This window comes from Rhamphochromis longiceps, linkage group LG9 (assembly GCF_057381845.1).
Source record: "Rhamphochromis longiceps isolate RC_006_pf linkage group LG9, R_longiceps_female_GT1.1, whole genome shotgun sequence".
Lineage (NCBI taxonomy): Eukaryota > Metazoa > Chordata > Actinopteri > Cichliformes > Cichlidae > Rhamphochromis > Rhamphochromis longiceps.
In genome coordinates, this window is record NC_140565.1 from 7312144 (window position 1) to 7330589 (window position 18446).

Here is an 18446-nt window from a genome sequence, read left to right on the forward strand (position 1 = left end):
GAATGTGAGAGTGACTGAATAGTGGCATTGTAAAGCGCTTTGGGTGCCTTGAAAAGCGCTATATCAATCCACTCCATTATTATTGTTATTATTAAATTACTTACGAGTTTAATTTGTCAGCAACTTCCTGCCAGCCCTCGCTCCTTGCTTTTGCAGCCTTTGCAGTGTTCCCTTGCGTTCTGATTAAACTCTGAAACTCCTGAAATCCCTCACTCAAGAGTTCTTGCTCTGCTGCCGAAAAATACCGAGCCGAGCGCGCTCCGTCGACATTTTCGCCGACCAGAGGGTTGCCGATCAATGTTTCTACTATCGATGCGTGGCCCCTTTTACGACACCCAGTGATGTCACATTACTGCGTCCAGCTGTACTAATCGTCAACAGCAGGTGTGTTCGGGGAACCGGATTAGCGAGCTCACGGTTAGCGCGATGATTTGATCTTGGATGTGTCATTTGATCTTGGATGTAGTAAGCGACGTACGAAGAACGGGCCCCTGTACTTCAAGTTCTCGCATCATTCGTTGTCAAGTCCAACTTTGTGTATAGCTTCTTAGTGCTTCAGTGGAAGCAGGAGGTAAAACTGTCAGCTAATTGGCTTTACTCCAGCCTGTCTGTGTCATGAATCGCTGTGCAGCAGGCAGGAGTTGGACCCAAAATGCAGGACTCACAGACTCGGGGAGGTGAACTCAAAACACAGCTTTATTTGCTGGTAGAACAAACATACAAAACTAGACTAAACTGGGAAACCATAAACTAAGAACTCACAGGGAGATCCACACACAGCATGAGGGACGACGCGACACTGACTCAGAGAAACACAGGGTTTAAATACACTGGGAAGTAACGAGGGGAATGAGACACAGAAGGAGGGCACAGCTGGGAGAAATCAGGACTGACGAGACAAGCAAAGCAGGACGCATTCACATGAGACACGGACCATCAAAGTAAAACAGGAAGTATCACACAGAGACGCGAACTTGACACAGTGGAGACAGCAACTAAGAAATACAGAGACATAAACCATAAGGCAGAGGTCTAAGAACCAAAATACACAGGGAAATACTCAGCTGGGAACACAAGAGACTAGACTAGAGAGAGTAACAAAAAACCAACCATGAGAACATAATGCACAATGCAGAGTGACAGAAAACAAGAAACTCAAACATGCAAAGACACACAATTACACAGAACAGAGGGGACACAGAGAGACATGAAGGGCAAGGGATCAAAACTAGAAGCCATAGAATAAATCACACACAAGTACAATAATACAAAAATCACAAAGAACTAAAAACACTGGGTCAGGAGACCCAGGACCGTGACAGTACCCCCCCCCCCCCTCAAGGGCTGGCTCCAGACAGCCCAAACACAGAAAAACAAAACCAAACAGAAAACAACCCAGGGCGGGCGGCGGGGGCCCAGGACGGAGGGCTCGGAACAGAAAACAAAAGAAGAGCACAGCAAACACCGGAGCCCAAGAAAACAACCCAAACACAGAGCAGTTCAGGGGGCCGGCCGTGCGCAAGGCAACGGCGGCGACGTGGAAACAGTTCAGGAGGCCGGCCGTGCGCAAGGCAACGGCGGCGACGTGGAAACAGTTCAGGAGGCCGGCCGTGCGCAAGGCAACGGCGGCGGCGAAGGAGACAACGGAGCAGTTCAGGAGGCCGACCGCGCGGAAGGCAGCGGCGGCTCTCCAGTGTTAGGCATGCTGGCCATGGCCCGGTGGGCACAGGACCAGTCGAGGCAGGACCAGGCGACGACGGGGCCGGTCCAGGCGACGACGGGGCTGCAGCAAGCGAAACAGAAGCCGAAGACTCTGAGGCCGGGCCAGACGAGGACGAAGACTCTGAGGCCGGGCCAGACGAGGACGAAGACTCTGAGGCCGGGCCAGACGAGGTTGCAGAGGCTGAGGCTGGACCAGGCGGAGCTGCAGAGGCTGAGGCTGGACCAGGCGGAGCAGAAGCAGATGCGGCTGGCCCAGGCGTAGCAGAAGCACAGGCAGATGCGGCCGGACCAGGCGACGACGAGGCGGTCGCAGGTGGCGGCTGGACAGGCTCCTCGGGCCCTCCAGCTGATGCGGCGTGAGGCTGAACGGGCCCCTCGGACCCTCCAGCGGAGACAGGAGGCTGAACGGGCCCCTCGGACCCTCCAGCGGAGACAGGAGGCTGAACGGGCCCCTCGGACCCTCCAGCGGAGACAGGAGGCTGAACGGGCCCCTCGGACCCTCCAGCGGAGACAGGAGGCTGAACGGGCCCCTCGGACCCTCCAGCTGACGAAGCGTGAGGCTGGACGGGCCCCTCGGACCCTCCAGCTGACGAAGCGTGAGGCTGGACGGGCCCCTCGGACCCTCCAGCGGAGGCTAAAACAAAGCCAACAGGCATGAAGTCCTCTGGCGGACATGAGGACAACTGGCGCTGCACTGAGCACTGACTCTGCCCAGGCAATGCGAACATGGTGCAGTTCTTAGGGGGCTGCTTAAACTTCAGGGGTCCAGAATCAGCTGGGGACTGAGACCTAGCCTCTGGGGAAGCCCTGGAGTGGCCAACTGTGCCAACGGCGGCTAAACCATGAAAAGTACCCTGAGTAGAAATCAAGTTACCTCTCTGCATGGAGTGAATGAGCAAAACTGGCGACACAGGAGACTGAGCAGAGAGAGGCTGCTGGGCAGCTAACTGAGCTACTGGAGACACGGGTGAGAGTGGGAGCTGAGCTACTGGAGACACGGGTGAGAGTGGGAGCTGAGCTACTGGAGACACGGGTGAGAGTGGGAGCTGAGCTACTGGAGACACGGGTGAGAGTGGGAGCTGAGCTACTGGAGACACGGGTGAGAGTGGGAGCTGAGCTACTGATGGTGGTGAAGTAGATAACTGCACGGGAGACTGAACTGAGGGCGTCTGCACTGGCACAGGGGACTGAACTGATGTCTGTTGTAACGGAGGTGGTGAGAGCGGAGTAGGCAGTGGAGTTGATGACTTCACAGGAGAATGAACCAGAGGTGAGTGCACAGGAGACTGAGCTAGAGGTGGTAGTGATAGTTGAGGGGAAAGTGGAGCTGGTGATTGAGTGGATGACTGTGCTAAGGGATGCTGCACTGGGGACACTGGAGACTGCACTGGGGACACTGGAGACTGCACTGGGGACACTGGAGACTGCACTGGGGACACTGGAGACTGCACTGGGGATTGCAGTGATGGTTGTAGTGGAGGTGTGACGGGTGGAGGAGTGGCTGAAGTGGCTGCGGGTCGGGCAGCTAGTGGCTCAGCTATAGAGCATATTAACGGCAGGGCTATGGGTTGAATGTCTGACTGAGTAGCAGCCTGAATGGCTGGGTGTAGTGGTGGTGGTGGAAGGGAAACAGGTGGTAGTGTGGATGACGGAACTAAGGGCGACTGAGTGGCAGACCGAACTGATGACTGAAGCGATGGTAGAGGTGAAAATGGAGCGTGTGGTGGAGTTAATGGCTGTGCTAGCGGGGACACAGGAGATGGAGCTAGCGCTTCTGGCTGGGCAGCTAAGTGAAAAAACACAGCCCCGGAATAAACAGTCCCAAAGTCAGGAAACTCTTGATTGTCCCTTCCACTCACCACAGCTGGCAACTCAGACGTCTCGGGGTCTGGCTGTGGCGGTGGGTGTCGGCGGCGTGAATGCCGTTTTCTTCGGAAAGCCGGAGGTGCGGTGATGGAGGAAACTGGCAACGACGGAGAGATCACGGCCGGCTCCTCATCCTCCGACCACATTGCTGCGAGAAAAGCAGCGGGTGAGTGACAGTCAGAGTGGAGGGTGGATGGAGAGGAGTCCAGTGGCAGCGGCGTGGAAACGTTTCCCGATTGTGGCGGTCGCTGTTGCGGTATGACGAGCTCGCGAGCTTGTACTGTCTCCTTGGCTTTCTGCAGATTGGACAGTAGGCCCGAAAATCCTGAGAGCTCGCGAAGATGGGGATTCCCCTTGAGAATTGCCTCGATGGCGTTTATCCCAATGGACATTGCTTTAATGTCCGAGGCATGGGAAACTCGCTCCCACAGGCTGAAGATGCGGGCCAAATCGCTTTCCCGGGAGGAGCCTGCTGGGTCCATGTCTGGTCGCGTCGTACTGTCATGAATCGCTGTGCGGCAGGCAGGAGTTGGACCCAAAATGCAGGACTCACAGACTCGGGGAGGTGAACTCAAAACACAGCTTTATTTGCTGGTAGAACAAACATACAAAACTAGACTAAACTGGGAAACCATAAACTAAGAACTCACAGGGAGATCCACACACAGCATGAGGGACGACGCGACACTGACTCAGAGAAACACAGGGTTTAAATACACTGGGAAGTAACGAGGGGAATGAGACACAGAAGGAGGGCACAGCTGGGAGAAATCAGGACTGACGAGACAAGCAAAGCAGGACGCATTCACATGAGACACGGACCATCAAAGTAAAACAGGAAGTATCACACAGAGACGCGAACTTGACACAGTGGAGACAGCAACTAAGAAATACAGAGACATAAACCATAAGGCAGAGGTCTAAGAACCAAAATACACAGGGAAATACTCAGCTGGGAACACAAGAGACTAGACTAGAGAGAGTAACAAAAAACCAACCATGAGAACATAATGCACAATGCAGAGTGACAGAAAACAAGAAACTCAAACATGCAAAGACACACAATTACACAGAACAGAGGGGACACAGAGAGACATGAAGGGCAAGGGATCAAAACTAGAAGCCATAGAATAAATCACACACAAGTACAATAATACAAAAATCACAAAGAACTAAAAACGCTGGGTCAGGAGACCCAGGACCGTGACAGTCTGACACCTTAAATAGGACGCCAACAAAGAGCACGGGGTGTATTTTGGTCATGCCCTTGCTCTTTCTCTACACCTCCTCTTGCTTTCCTCTCATTCATTTGCCTGCTTTTGTGTCACCTTCACGCTGTCCTCCTTCAGTCTTTACTTCACCCTTTTAAGTTTTAACTCTATTTTCTTTTTTCTTTGTGCATCTTATCTGCCCTTCTCTCCGCTCTGTCCTTTCTGTCATCCGGAAGGTCTGTTAGGTAACAGGCTGATGTAAATATCCTCTTCCACAATGACTGATTTCATGGAAAAGCTTGTATCTGTTACCAATCCAAAAGATTTAGAGCATAAGCCCATAAGAAGTATTTTAACAGACTCAATATTAATTTAATCCACAGAGGGTACCATTGTTTGAAAAATCTACAAAATTCAGGGAAATAAAGAACTAGAGGGTGGGCAAGGACGGTGTTTTGTTTTGGGGGGCTTTTACATGACACCATTGCACCATCTTTGTAAGGTCTTCAACATGAAGCATTTTAATTCAGTTCAGCTTTTGTTCATTAATCTCGTCTCTCCACAGACCATGCTGACAGCCATATCCATGAGCGCAATTGCTACTAATGGTGTTGTTCCAGGTAGGATCCTTTTTCTTGGGGTTATTTGAATAACAGTACACACTTGTCTTCTTCAGGCTTATGGGTTGTATAGCAGTATATAGCTGAAATGATGACCTAAAAGATATTAATATCCTCCTCCCTCATTCCCTTTTTTCCAGCTGGAGGCTCGTACTACATGATTTCCAGGTCTTTGGGTCCAGAGTTTGGTGGAGCTGTGGGTCTCTGTTTTTACCTGGGGACCACATTTGCTGGCTCCATGTACATCCTGGGTACCATTGAGATTCTACTGGTAAGTAGATTATTTTAGATTTGCAGCTGGTAGATCGAGTGATCCCAATATCCATCAGTTTATGGATTCTCTGATACCTTCTACAAATCCAGTTGGTCATCTCATATAGGGTGCACCTTTTAAGCTGCTTCAGCCAGCAGCACCACATTTGCTGCTCCGTCTCCAGGCCAGCTTCTGCTAGTGATGTGATTATTTATGCATACTCTGTTCTGCTGTCTTTTGTCTTGTCTTCCTTCTCTCACCCCAACCGGTCGCGGCAGATGGCCGCCCCTCCCTGAGCCTGGTTCTGTCGGAGGTTTCTTCCTGTTAAAAGGGAGTTTTTCCTTCCCACTGTCGCCAAAGTGCTTCCTCATAAGGGGTCATATGATTGTTGGGTTTTTCTCTCTACCTTACAATACAAAGTGCCTATAGGCGACTGTTGTTGTGATTTGGTGCTGTATAAATAAAACTGAATTGAATTGAATTGCTGTGGTCTTGCTGCTGCTTTCCCCATTTTATGACCTTGAAAGCAGAACGCAGTTGGGCCATAACCACAGTTTATTTAACACACAAACTGCCACAATATAAAAGTTTTCTTCACATCTTATTAGTACAATGAAACGAGAAGTCGTTTAATGTGACACTTTGTATTTCTTCCTGCATTGTCTTTGTCCATCCAGACCTACATGGTGCCTAAAGCAGCCATCTTTGTGGCAGATAAAAAGGAGGATGAATTGGATGCCCTGCTGAACAACATGCGTGTTTATGGCACTTGTTGCCTAGCAATAATGTCAGTAGTCGTGTTCGTTGGGGTCAAATATGTCAACAAGCTGGCACTGGTCTTCCTGGCTTGTGTTATTCTCTCCATCCTGGCCATCTATGCGGGAGTCATCAAGACCATCTTTGATCCGCCATACTTTCCGTGAGTCAGTGCTAACATTTATTAAGATTTATTTCAGTTTAATTAGTGCTTCATGTTAAAATTTCTCTCTTCCTTCACACAGTGTCTGCATGTTGGGGAATCGTACCCTAAAGAACCACCAGTTTGACAAGTGTAATAAGATTGAGGTTATAGACAACATAACGGTCACTACCCAGCTGTGGAACCTCTTCTGCGATGGATCTCAGCTCAATGCCACATGCAACGAGTATTTTGTCAACAACAATGTGACCGAGTTGCAGGGCATCCCTGGACTGATCAGCGGAGTCATTTCAGGTGGGAGCAGACCGTTTTTGTTTGTTTTTTTTCTCTGGAGCCGTGTGCACATGTGGAAGAATTTTTTAAAAAGTTACCAAGATATGTGTATACTTGTTTGAATCATACAGATTTTAATAGCTGTTCACCTATCCTCATCGATCAGGCAACAACAACCACAACAATCTTTATTTATAGAGCACATTTAAAAACCAGCGGTATACCAAAGTGCTTAACATAAGAGACAGAGAAGTAACACGAGTATTATAAGGCCTTAGCAAAGTGTCAAATATACTCACAGGTCAATGCCACTAATACACAGGGGGTAACATGAAATGCATATCAAATAAAAACATAATAAAAGCACAAGCCATAAAAAATATGTATAAGGAAAAATAGAGTAAGTCTAAGAGTCAGGTGCGAGCATTAACAAGCAGGAAAGGCGAGATTAAACAAATAGGTTTTTTCAGGCACACTGAATACTTCCTACAAACTATAAATGAAAATGATTGAAGAATGCTTAATCTCAGCAGGAATGTACACGGTCAGTAGTTTTTTGAATGCATTGCAAAATTTGAGCATACCTCATGTTATGTAACTGCTGGCAGGGACACACTGCTTTTCCTCCCAACATCCAGTGCAGATGCATTCTTGTCATATTTCTGCAACTGGGACAAGCCTGTGCAGGTGCTGAGTGATTCCATGCACAACTGTTTTACTGTCTCCTTAAAAACAGACAGTTATTTTACTGACCTCTCATCCTTTCATCATTTCTGTGAAATATATTTAATTTTCTCTTGATTAATGATTCATTTCTGCTTTGGTGCTGGTACTTATATAGCACTTTTCTACTCTAATTGAACATTCAAAGTGTTTTTAAATTAAGAATTTAACTTTGCCATCCTCACTATCTAACCGCACTAATAATATTATTTCATTAAATGATTTATCAGTTTCATCGGTGTACCAATGAAACCATTTTATTGTCTATTAATATTTAGATTCCCTTCACCCTGCACTAATGGATGTAACGGATGTTGTAAACAAGCTACGTGGAAAGTCAGAAATCTAAAAAGGTTCGCTTTGTCCAGTACTATTTTGAGCTAGAAAAGGAACAATTATATATTTGAGTAAAGTGACATATATGCACATTAGTATAGGCATGTAGACATGCTGAGGCTAGCACTGCTAACGTTAGCCACACTAACGTTAGCAGTGCTTTATTTAAATTAATTTAATTGCCTACCTAAATTGAAATTTTCATTTCATTCACACCTTGCCTTCTATCACAAACTTTTGCTGGAGGACTAACTGCTGATTAGTTGTTTGAATAGTGATCTAGTGCCAAGAATAGCCACACATTTCTACAAGCAGTCTGCACATCTTCACTCGTGCTGTCCCAATTTTATCAGCAACACTAAATAAATGCCACACAATTGACTCATTACCCTGTTTAGTACTTGCTGCAATATGTTGCACAGTTCACTGAGCTCAAACAAATGTTCCACCTGCAGAGACTGCCCTCTGGTTGCATTTGTGTGCAGTAAACTACAATCTAATTTTTTCCCAGCACTAATGTAATTTAAACAGATAAATAAAGTCATTTTATCTGCTTCGTGTTGGTGGATTTCTCAGGGTAGCAGGCAAAGGATTTTCCCACAACTTGAAAAGACATACTCCTCGCTCGCTGCTCATCATCTCTTCTCGATAACTTAAGATAAGATAAGATAACATAAGATAAAACTTTATTAATCCCTCGGGTGGGTTCCTCTGGGAAATTCGGTTTCCAAAAGCACAGCACCGACAGAAGTTACAGTTACAGAATATTATATATATATACACACACACACACACACACACACACACACACACACACACACACACACACACACACACACACACACACATATAAATACAGAGACATATATAAATAAAATATACGAAGGGGATCAATAGAATAAATAGGAATACAAATAAAAATACAAGTGAATTGCACATTTCAAGTATGGAGTCTATTGCACTGTTGACTATTAACAAAAGTATTGCACGAAAGGTATTGCACAGTGAGGTGAAGAGGCACTACAGCTTAGTTGTTCCCCCCTCCTTTGTCCACCTGTTTCCCCTCCCCCCCCCCTCCAGAGAGGAGTTAAACAGTTAAACTTGTGTCCTGGGAGTACATGCGTTTCACAACACATTATGCTGTTTGCAGTATGAATTAGAATATTTCTGTCTCTCTTGTAGAAAATATGTGGTCGACATACGGCCCTCTGGGTATGTTGGTGGAAAAGAGCAACTTGCCATCGGTTGAGGGTGGCGACCCAACCCAGGACATCTACATGCCCTATGTAGTCAACGACATCACCACCTTCTTCACACTGCTGGTCGGCATCTACTTTCCCTCTGTCACCGGTAAGCTGGCGCCATAAGCAACAGACTCATTCTTTGTACACGTGCATGACAGTTTTTAACATCCGTTATGGCTGAGAGACAGCCATAGGAGTCTCTGAAGATGACCTGTTTGACTTTTGACTGTGACCCTGTCACCTCTCAGGTATCATGGCTGGTTCAAACCGCTCAGGTGACTTGAGAGATGCCCAGAAGTCCATTCCCATTGGGACCATCCTCGCTATCACTACCACTTCCATCATCTGTATCCTTCAACCTCGCACTGTTACCAGATATGATAACAAGTCACACAGAACACTGATAAATTAAAAAAAATCTTATTACACCTCTGATCCAGAAAAGTGAAAAACTGATTCGACCACAGTTTATTATTAAACTTGCCAGTGGAAGATTATCTAACAGTCACCAGATTTTTTCATCTTTGAGGAACTTAAAATCAAGAATTAAAGACTAATATTAACCACCAGCCAGGATGTGGTTGATTTCAGTGTGTACAGCTTTGCAGTTCGTTCTCCTTAGCTCTGCTTCCCAGATATCACCTCCGTGGTTCTGTTTGGCGCCTGTATTGATGGAGTTTTGCTTCGAGATAAGTAAGAGCTTAACATATTCAACGTTACTATGGACAGTGTGCTGAATGAATGTGTTTTAATAATGGAAATGGAGAGAAAATATGCCTCAAACATGCACGTCTACTTCATTTATAGCATCCAATGGTTTAAACAGGAATAAAAACATCACCACACTGTCCTGTCAGTTTTTGTTAAATCTTCCAATATTTGTGAATAACAGCGTTTGTCATTCACATAATTGTTTTTGCGTTGCAGATTTGGCGATTCTGTAAAGGGGAACCTTGTTATCGGCACCCTGTCATGGCCCTCTCCCTGGGTTATTGTGATTGGCTCGTTCTTCTCCTGCTGTGGGGCTGGTTTGCAGAGTTTGACCGGTGCCCCTCGCCTGCTGCAGGCTATTGCACGAGATGGCATTGTACCCTTTCTACAGGTTTGACGGTTTGACTCAAACAGCACTAACAGCAGACACTAATACTTTCAGTTTCTAGTCTTACGTGCCTCAACGTTCACACTTGGCTGCATCTGCTCGTAGGTGTTTGGTCACGGGAAAGCCAATGGGGAACCAACCTGGGCTCTCCTGCTGACTGCTGGGATCTGTGAGATCGGCATCCTCATCGCTTCCCTGGACGCTGTGGCGCCCATCCTGTCAATGTCAGTATCTGAAAGAAATATTATGCAATCTCATTCCATAAAAGTAGCTCAGCAGATCAAGTCTGTGATCCCCCAAGTATACAGCTGCTTACAGTAGATCATAAAGTGGAGATTTATTATTTGAAAAGTGACCAGAACTTTTGGATTGCTGTTTTCCCTCCTCAACAGGTTTTTCCTCATGTGCTACCTTTTTGTGAATCTTGCCTGTGCTGTTCAGACCCTGCTGCGAACGCCTAACTGGAGACCACGCTTTAAGTACTACCACTGGTGGGTGATGTGGTAAACATCCTTGCATGTTTACATCATATATCTTGTATTATATGTCGAACTGGTGTCCACAGACTGTTAAAGGTCCTCGTTAATTTGAAGCCATCAAATTAGATTTTTGATTTTTGGACGTGTGGCAGGAATCCCTCATACACAGACACCTTCACAGCCACAGGCACATCCATTTAGCCTTTACTGAAGATTAATTCCACAACACAGGTTAAGGACAATGGCAAACGGCACTATTGTTAGCTGTGGATTTTGATTACTCTATTGAATCCTAAGCCTCTCATCTCTCTAGCTTGAGCTGTTTTCACTTTATAAAGACATTTCCATGAATGCACAGAAAACTAAATGAGCATGTAAATTGTTTTTTAATCTTTTCTTTTCTTGTTTTCAGGGCTTTGTCCTTCCTTGGAATGAGCTTATGTCTTGCTATTATGTTCATCTCCTCCTGGTATTACGCTATTGTTGCTATGGTCATCGCTGGCTGCATCTACAAATACATTGAATACCGAGGGTAAGATTGCGAGATAATGGATGTGACCGAGAAACTCAGTACACTGTAAAGAGAGGAAATAATTTATCTGGAGAGAAGCTCTTGAGGTTCTTGTTTTATTTTTGCTTGCACCGTGTTAAAAGTAGATCATGTTGCCGCAATAAACTGCATATGATCCCTAAAGGAGTTCTTACTGCCCTAAATGGATTGCTACTTTTCTCTTATCACTGAGTGCTTTTCATTCATTTGTTTGCTTTAACAGGGCAGAGAAGGAATGGGGTGACGGTATCAGAGGCCTCTCTCTTAATGCTGCCCGCTATGCCCTCAATCGACTTGAGGATGCTCCACCTCACACCAAGAACTGGAGGTATGGGTGTTTGAGGGTGTGTGTGTTTACAGTTGATATTGTGTTGGGATGGACAATAACAAGACAAGAATAGACACAGAGGATGAATTTCATTAATCTTTTGGTTCCCTTCCTAATCTGTCATGAGCAGCTGATAAGCCTTCATACTGTGAGGCTCACACTGACCTTGAAGTCCTTCTTTCCAAACCAGTGGGTACTCTTCTTAAGGGTCTGCTGTTTCCAGTTACCAGCTGTTCTTTTTCACTGTCTACCTTCAACATATGTCCCTGCAAAGCTGAGTGAGAACCAATAGTGCGACAATAATACTGCCGCACCAACATTTCAACAGTATTTTCTTTACAAACAGCTGTTATGTCACATGATTACAGGCCTTGCACTGTAATTTGAATTTGTGCACCTGATAATTGTGCAAAAAATTTAAATCCAAAATATTTGTTGGTGTTGTTTTTATTCCTGAAGTTTAAAAGAATGAAGTAAAATTAAGCCAGACTGTTTTCCCCTCTCGATCTGCATAGGCCTCAGCTTTTGGTGCTTCTGAACGTGGACTCAGATCAAGCAGTCAAACACCCTCGCCTGGTCTCCTTCACCACCCAGCTGAAGGCAGGGAAAGGCCTGACAATAGTGGGGAATGTTTTGCAGGGAACCTACCTCACTAAGGAGTCGGAGTCTAAGAAGGCTGAGCAGGTATGGTGGGGAAGCACGCGCACAAGTGTGCAAATAAAAGGCAGGTGGCGATACTGTCATTAATATTGATCTGCAGTTGCTAATAATTTAATATCAGTTGTAATGCTTGCTATCTTATCTGTGCTTCAAGGGCTTCAGATTCATCACTGGACCCAAAGGCAAATCTGTACTATCAAGCTGCATTTAGAGCATTTTATAGACTCTAACTGCAGATAAACTCTGCCACCTACTGGCCATAATAAGCAATTCATGTGATTCTTTCAGGCTGGTTTTAACTTTTATCCTCCTTAAAAACAGTTTCTGTTGAAGCAGTCATGCCCAGAAGCAACTTTACAGATGTACAAAATTATTTATTGTTCAGATCCATCAGTACAAGTTATCCTGAATGGATGTGAGTAACTAACAAATAGGTTATTTGAAGTGTTAGCTTAGCTAAGCAGGGAAACTTTGCTGTAGTGTAGCCATATCTTCTCTGGAAAAAACACATTTTGTTTTGTCAGTTGGTGCAACTTTAATAGTGAATCAGTTTTAGTCTCTTTCATGATTAACGATGAAATCCCTGTCCTCTTTTTCTCTCTCTCTCTCTCTACAGAACATTAAGGCTGCAATGTCTGCAGAGCGTACCAAAGGATTCTGTCATGTTGTAGTGTCTTCCAACCTTAGAGATGGTGTCTCACACCTCATCCAGTCTGCAGGCTTGGGAGGCATGAAGCACAACACAGTCCTGATGGCCTGGCCTGGAGCCTGGAAACAGTCCAATGACCCACAGTCATGGAGGAATTTCATAGGTACCGTGCAGTAGAATTGCAAAAATAGGGACACAATAACAGAATATATGTCGTAATTTATTTTAAAATACAGTGTAGATAAAGAGAAGACATCGTATGTGACATTTGCTGTCTGTCATTACTCTGTCAAGATGGCAGTGACTTAATGCAGCACAGTGATTTATCTCTCATAGACCCTCTGTCTGTCCTTCTGTTCATCCAGAGACAATCCGGGAAACCACAGCAGCCCATCAGGCCTTACTTGTGGCTAAGAATGTGGACAGTTTCCCCACCAACCAGGACCGCCTAGGAGAGGGCACTATTGATGTGTGGTGGGTGGTTCACGATGGGGGCTTGCTGATGCTGCTGCCCTTCCTGCTTCGACAGCACAAGGTTGGTTGGACTAGTTTGGATTGTGTTTATTCCTGAAACCATCTTAAGCTCAGCAGCATTTTCTTCTATTTCTTATTCCACCCAGAGCCTTTCTTTCACACCCATCTGTCCCGCCTGACATTCTTCTGTCCCTTATCCATCCTGTTTACCGTGCTGTTACTCCATATCTTCCATAATAATGGTGCCTTTCTCCCCTCCAGGTGTGGAGGAAGTGTAAGATGCGCATCTTTACTGTAGCTCAGATGGACGACAACAGCATCCAAATGAAGAAAGATCTCCAGATGTTCCTTTATCACCTGCGACTGGATGCAGAGGTGGAAGTTGTAGAGATGGTGAGCATCAGCCAAGGATAGCCCTGAATGGTATTCATGTCTAAGTGCAATGGGAAGCAGGATGGTTATTGAAGTTTTTCAACAATTCAGTGCCTACTTTTGTCTTAATATGATGAATGTTGTGAGGAGTTTGTCAGAGGACCCACATTGGCATCGTCCCTGAAAAATAATGTGGCTGCTGTAACGCCCGTGTTTATCCCCTTTGCAGCATGACAATGACATCTCAGCCTTCACCTATGAAAAGACTCTTGTGATGGAGCAGAGGTCGCAGATGCTGAAACAGATGCACCTTTCCAGGACTGAGAGGGAGAGAGAGGTAAAGAAGCGCTAAAAACAAACCTTCACTTGGTCTGTTTGCTGCTGTTCAACAAATGTGGATGCATTTTTTTATACTCAGTTAAATGCATTTATTCCTACTGTATGCATTTTTAATACATTGCATGTATATGTGTACATGCAAAATGATTAATAGCACACACAGCACAGCAATCAATTTACTCACTCATCCAGATAGTATTTAAAAAACAACTAAGAGGTCATTCACATGAATAACAGTCTATGACACTGAAGTCACTCATGGCCCAACATCAAGCTAAATGCCTGCTGGCCCCTTTTCCTGTTCATCTGCCACTGCCTTTCTGGGCCTCGCCGCACCATTCAGATTCAGAGTATCACTGACGAATCGCGTAGCTCAATCCGGAGGAAGAACCAGGGCCCTGCCGAGAACGCGAGCCTCAGCCGGCAGTCCTCAACGACGGAGGATGCTCAGGAGGATGAGGTAGCTGATCTTGTCAACCCATTGTTCCCTTACTGGTAACGACACAGGCCCGTCTTCACAAAGCTCCATCTTTGGCTACAGGTGTTGCTCATCATTTGGCTGCATTATCATCATCACGTTTTAAAATCACATTTTCTGTTTCACATTTGCCAGAAAAATATGCGCAAGTGATCAGCGTTGCATTATTACTGAGTTACTGGAATAGTGTGGACAATGGACGTAATGCATACTGTAATAAATAAAGATAGAAAGAGGGAAGTTTGGAGAAAATGTAGTAAGGAAGGAAATCAGATCCCACAATTTCCATCTTTATGATGAAGACATAGTTCCAAGTTGAGCATTTAACACTCTAATGTTGACTTCTTGTTGGAAATGCAGTTTTGTTCTACTTAACAAGCTTGCCTTAACGCAGATGTCTAATACACATCTTTAGTGTCATGATCAAAGCTCTACACAAAATTGGTGAGCAGGGTTCTCTGGGTAACCCTTTGTTATTTTAACCTTCTAGTTTATCCTTAGTATCACCACATGGCTGGTGTACTGGTCTTATTCTAGGGTAGTAGAGTGATAAATAACCATGATATATCATGTCTTTGCTGCCAGTTCACCAGTTCTGTCTGGCCAAAGCCAGCAGTAAGACGCACAAATGCAATCTTCTGCTTTGCCCACAACTACAAACTTACTGTTACTGGTAATAAGCCAATTCATGTTTGAGTGGCTTCTTTCAGTGCCCCCCCTCTTTTATCCACAAGGGGTAACCATGGCAACACCGTATACTTAACCTGGCAGATTTTTATTTATCATTTTCTTTTTTCCTTTAAATGCCGGATAACCTCTGTGATGCAACCCCCATGGGATTTGTGTCTCCTCCCAATTGGATCTTTTGTGTGTTTGATGTTGTTCAGGCTAAAAATTGCTTATAACCTTTGTTTAAATTTACGACTGTCCAGCAAAAGTAGATGCTTTATTATACCAGAACATCTGATCATTAAAGCCACCGGTCCAGATTAGCCCAACAGTAGTGCTACCTGCTACTGTGTAGTCAGCAAGAGCTGCTTTGTGAATACCAGCCCATTGCATCCTGAAACTGCTGCCTGGCCCATTACCTCCATCACCCCACCTATTCCTCACCCCCTGGCAAGAGTGGGCAGTATTGTGTAAGAAAACTGAAGAGTGTAAATAACATTTCACGTTACTAATACCATCAGACTCATGTGTTTACAGCTGAACAGTTTGATTCTCACATTTAGGGGAGGGAGGGGAGGGTGCTGTTTATCTACTATCTTTGAAAATGACAATACTGTCCTCTTTCTGCTCCATTCTAACCATAGTCAGAACCTACACATCATCCCTCCCTCCACCCTCCTACCATTCATTCTTCCCACTGTATCTGTCTGGTTTTACCACAGTGGGTAGTTAAGGTTAAAAATACTATACTACAGAAAACAAAAATATTTGTATTACACTGATTTATTTGCAGCACCTTCAGTGAATAAAACAAATCTACCTTTAATAAATCTTCTGTGTTATTAGCCTGCTGGAGTATCAGAGAACACTGTTTTGTTTTTGTTTTTTAAGATAAACTAAGCGTCAGTCAAATGTAAACACGGTACTAGTGAAGAAAGACAGCTCTGTTCACAGCTTTACAGCAGATAATGTATTCTTCTTCTCTGTCAGTGGCATTAGTTCAGATGTAACTGCTGATATTGAACAGTAGTGACCACTATTGTTGTCAAATCCAACAAAACTCAATGGTATTTAATGTATTAATCACATATGATGTGCTCCACTCCGTGGGACATATCGTGCTGTGCACTATTTCTGTGCTATCCACACACCAAAAGTTTACAAAGCATGTGTTAACATTTAAACACCTTTTATCACCTTTGAGTTTGCACAATACTTTACTATAACCGCTACCTGCACACATAAATGTTTCAGTTGTTGGGACCATCACATCCACCACGTGTGGTGTTGTAAGGGTTTGTATTTCTGTCGCTATTCACTCTTCTTTCTTAAATGTCATCATTCCCTTCAGTCCTGTCATACCATTGATATTATATCAGCAATTCCCAAGTTCCAAAAGGGATACTTGTGCACAAGCAGAAGGTTCAGCATCCTGAAAGATTAGTCCAACTCGTATGAAAAAAACTGAAATTGCAAATTACTGTATTTGAAAACTTAAGCACACCTGAACAACAGGGAAAATTAACAGTAAAAGAAATGTACTGTATCATTGATTGAACTAAATGGCAAAAGAAAACTGTTGAAATAGCTAGGTGTAAAATGATTGCTAAGAGTATAAAATCTTAGGTTAATTGTTAAATTGTTAGGCGTGTGGAAAAAGTAATAAACTGTTAGCTTAATATTTTGGATAAATGGCTAGCCAGCTACAAAAAAAAACATTTTTCCTCTTTATTTAAAGAATTTTTACATGTAGTATCAAGCCCAGTAAAACAAGTGATTAGATGTTTTATCAACTGATTAGTTCATTAGCACCCCTGTGGAGGACTCCAATACATGTTGGGGAAGTAATTTAGCCATTTAAATCAGCTGTGTTGACACAGGATGATATCTAAAACTTGCATTGTGGCCTGGAGTTCCCCCACACCGTCGTATGGTTACACCACAACTGTTTGCTAAGTACAATTATCTAAAACTGGTCACTGAATATATAATGGAAAAAGTAGCTGTGACTGTAAGCGCTGAAAGTAGTTCAGATCTATTATAAAGTGAGTTCACATGAGAGGTGTTGTTGATGAGAAAAGTCTATCTGACAGGCCTCATCCAACATACCCCCTAGTATGTTGGATGAGTTCCCATTTCCTTTTCTCTTTTGTTTTCTTTCTCCTGTGCCCTGAAACTTCTCTTGGTAATAATCATATCCACTAATCTTCTGCTCTTGTCCTCATCCTACTCTCTGCATCGCCTCCAGGCCCAGCTCATCCACGACAGAAACACGGCATCTCACGCCACAATAAACGATAAGGTTGATGCTGAACCCGAGCAGGTTCACATGACCTGGACCAAGGACAAGCTCCTCACAGAGCGTAACCGTAACCGCGAGTGCAATGCCAACGTTGCTGTACGTGACCTGTTTAACATGAAGCCGTAAGTACTCGCTTGCCTGAACAATATTTAATTGAGAAATAACAAAACTTTTGTGTATTTGTTGCTAGATTTAAAAAAAAGCGTGTTGATCTGTAGGTTTGAAATTTTAAGATAAAAAGAGTTTATATTAGTAAAATACACTAAAGTGACATGGTGTTACTGCATGTGCCTTGTGAGGGACGTTTGCACCATTTTGAATCATTTTTCTCAAACGTAATATCTCATAAAAGTTCATTTCAGAGGGACCGGAAGCTCACCCAGTACTGATATTAGTTCAGGATGGTGCCAAACCTCAGAGAAGGAGCATGAGTAGGAGTAGTGTTAGTACTGACCCCAAGAGGGTGAAATGGGACAACTGTGCATGGCGTGTGCATTCAGGCTGCATTTGGTGTGCGTGCGCGTGTGTGCACTTTCAGCCATTTCAGCTTTAATGTATGGCCAATCTGTGTGCACACTTAATAGACTAACACCTTCTCTTCCCATACTTTCCACACTGTCAGTGGACTCCATCAGAAATGCCCCAGTTCACTTCCATTGGCTCATTAAGTTAAAACCCCAAAATCCCAAGTCTTGCCGGACCGGAAGAACTTTTCAGATTCCCTCACCCTACACATCAAAGAGCTCCATGTCACTTTCTGGGGTTTACTCGAGTCACCTTCGGGTGTCACTGCGAGTCATTTGGGACATTTGGAAGCATGCAGTGTGGTGGGGAGAGCTGCCGAGCAGATGTAGAAGCATCTAAGCTGGTTTCTGTTGTT

The 18446-nt window shown here is 44.6% G+C and overlaps 1 protein-coding gene across 6 annotated transcripts in view; it reads left to right on the forward strand.

Annotated features, from left to right (window-relative positions):
- slc12a7b (solute carrier family 12 member 7b) overlaps nucleotides 1-18446 on the forward strand; it is an 81228-nt gene that overhangs the window by 58539 nt on the left and 4243 nt on the right. For 3 of the 6 annotated variants that reach the window (XM_085418086.1, XM_085418087.1, XM_085418089.1), the window contains exons 5-23: nucleotides 5365-5419; nucleotides 5560-5690; nucleotides 6350-6591; nucleotides 6674-6885; nucleotides 9106-9273; nucleotides 9416-9514; nucleotides 9803-9860; nucleotides 10095-10269; nucleotides 10372-10490; nucleotides 10659-10757; nucleotides 11158-11277; nucleotides 11519-11623; nucleotides 12139-12307; nucleotides 12900-13095; nucleotides 13298-13467; nucleotides 13668-13799; nucleotides 14008-14115; nucleotides 14461-14577; nucleotides 17513-17688. In XM_085418086.1, the coding sequence (XP_085274212.1) occupies nucleotides 5365-5419; nucleotides 5560-5690; nucleotides 6350-6591; nucleotides 6674-6885; nucleotides 9106-9273; nucleotides 9416-9514; nucleotides 9803-9860; nucleotides 10095-10269; nucleotides 10372-10490; nucleotides 10659-10757; nucleotides 11158-11277; nucleotides 11519-11623; nucleotides 12139-12307; nucleotides 12900-13095; nucleotides 13298-13467; nucleotides 13668-13799; nucleotides 14008-14115; nucleotides 14461-14577; nucleotides 17513-17688 (2651 nt within the window). The remainder of the gene's footprint in view (nucleotides 1-5364; nucleotides 5420-5559; nucleotides 5691-6349; nucleotides 6592-6673; nucleotides 6886-9105; nucleotides 9274-9415; nucleotides 9515-9802; nucleotides 9861-10094; nucleotides 10270-10371; nucleotides 10491-10658; nucleotides 10758-11157; nucleotides 11278-11518; nucleotides 11624-12138; nucleotides 12308-12899; nucleotides 13096-13297; nucleotides 13468-13667; nucleotides 13800-14007; nucleotides 14116-14460; nucleotides 14578-17512; nucleotides 17689-18446) is intronic. The other 3 variants (XM_085418088.1, XM_085418090.1, XM_085418091.1) reach the window with 1 other exon arrangement.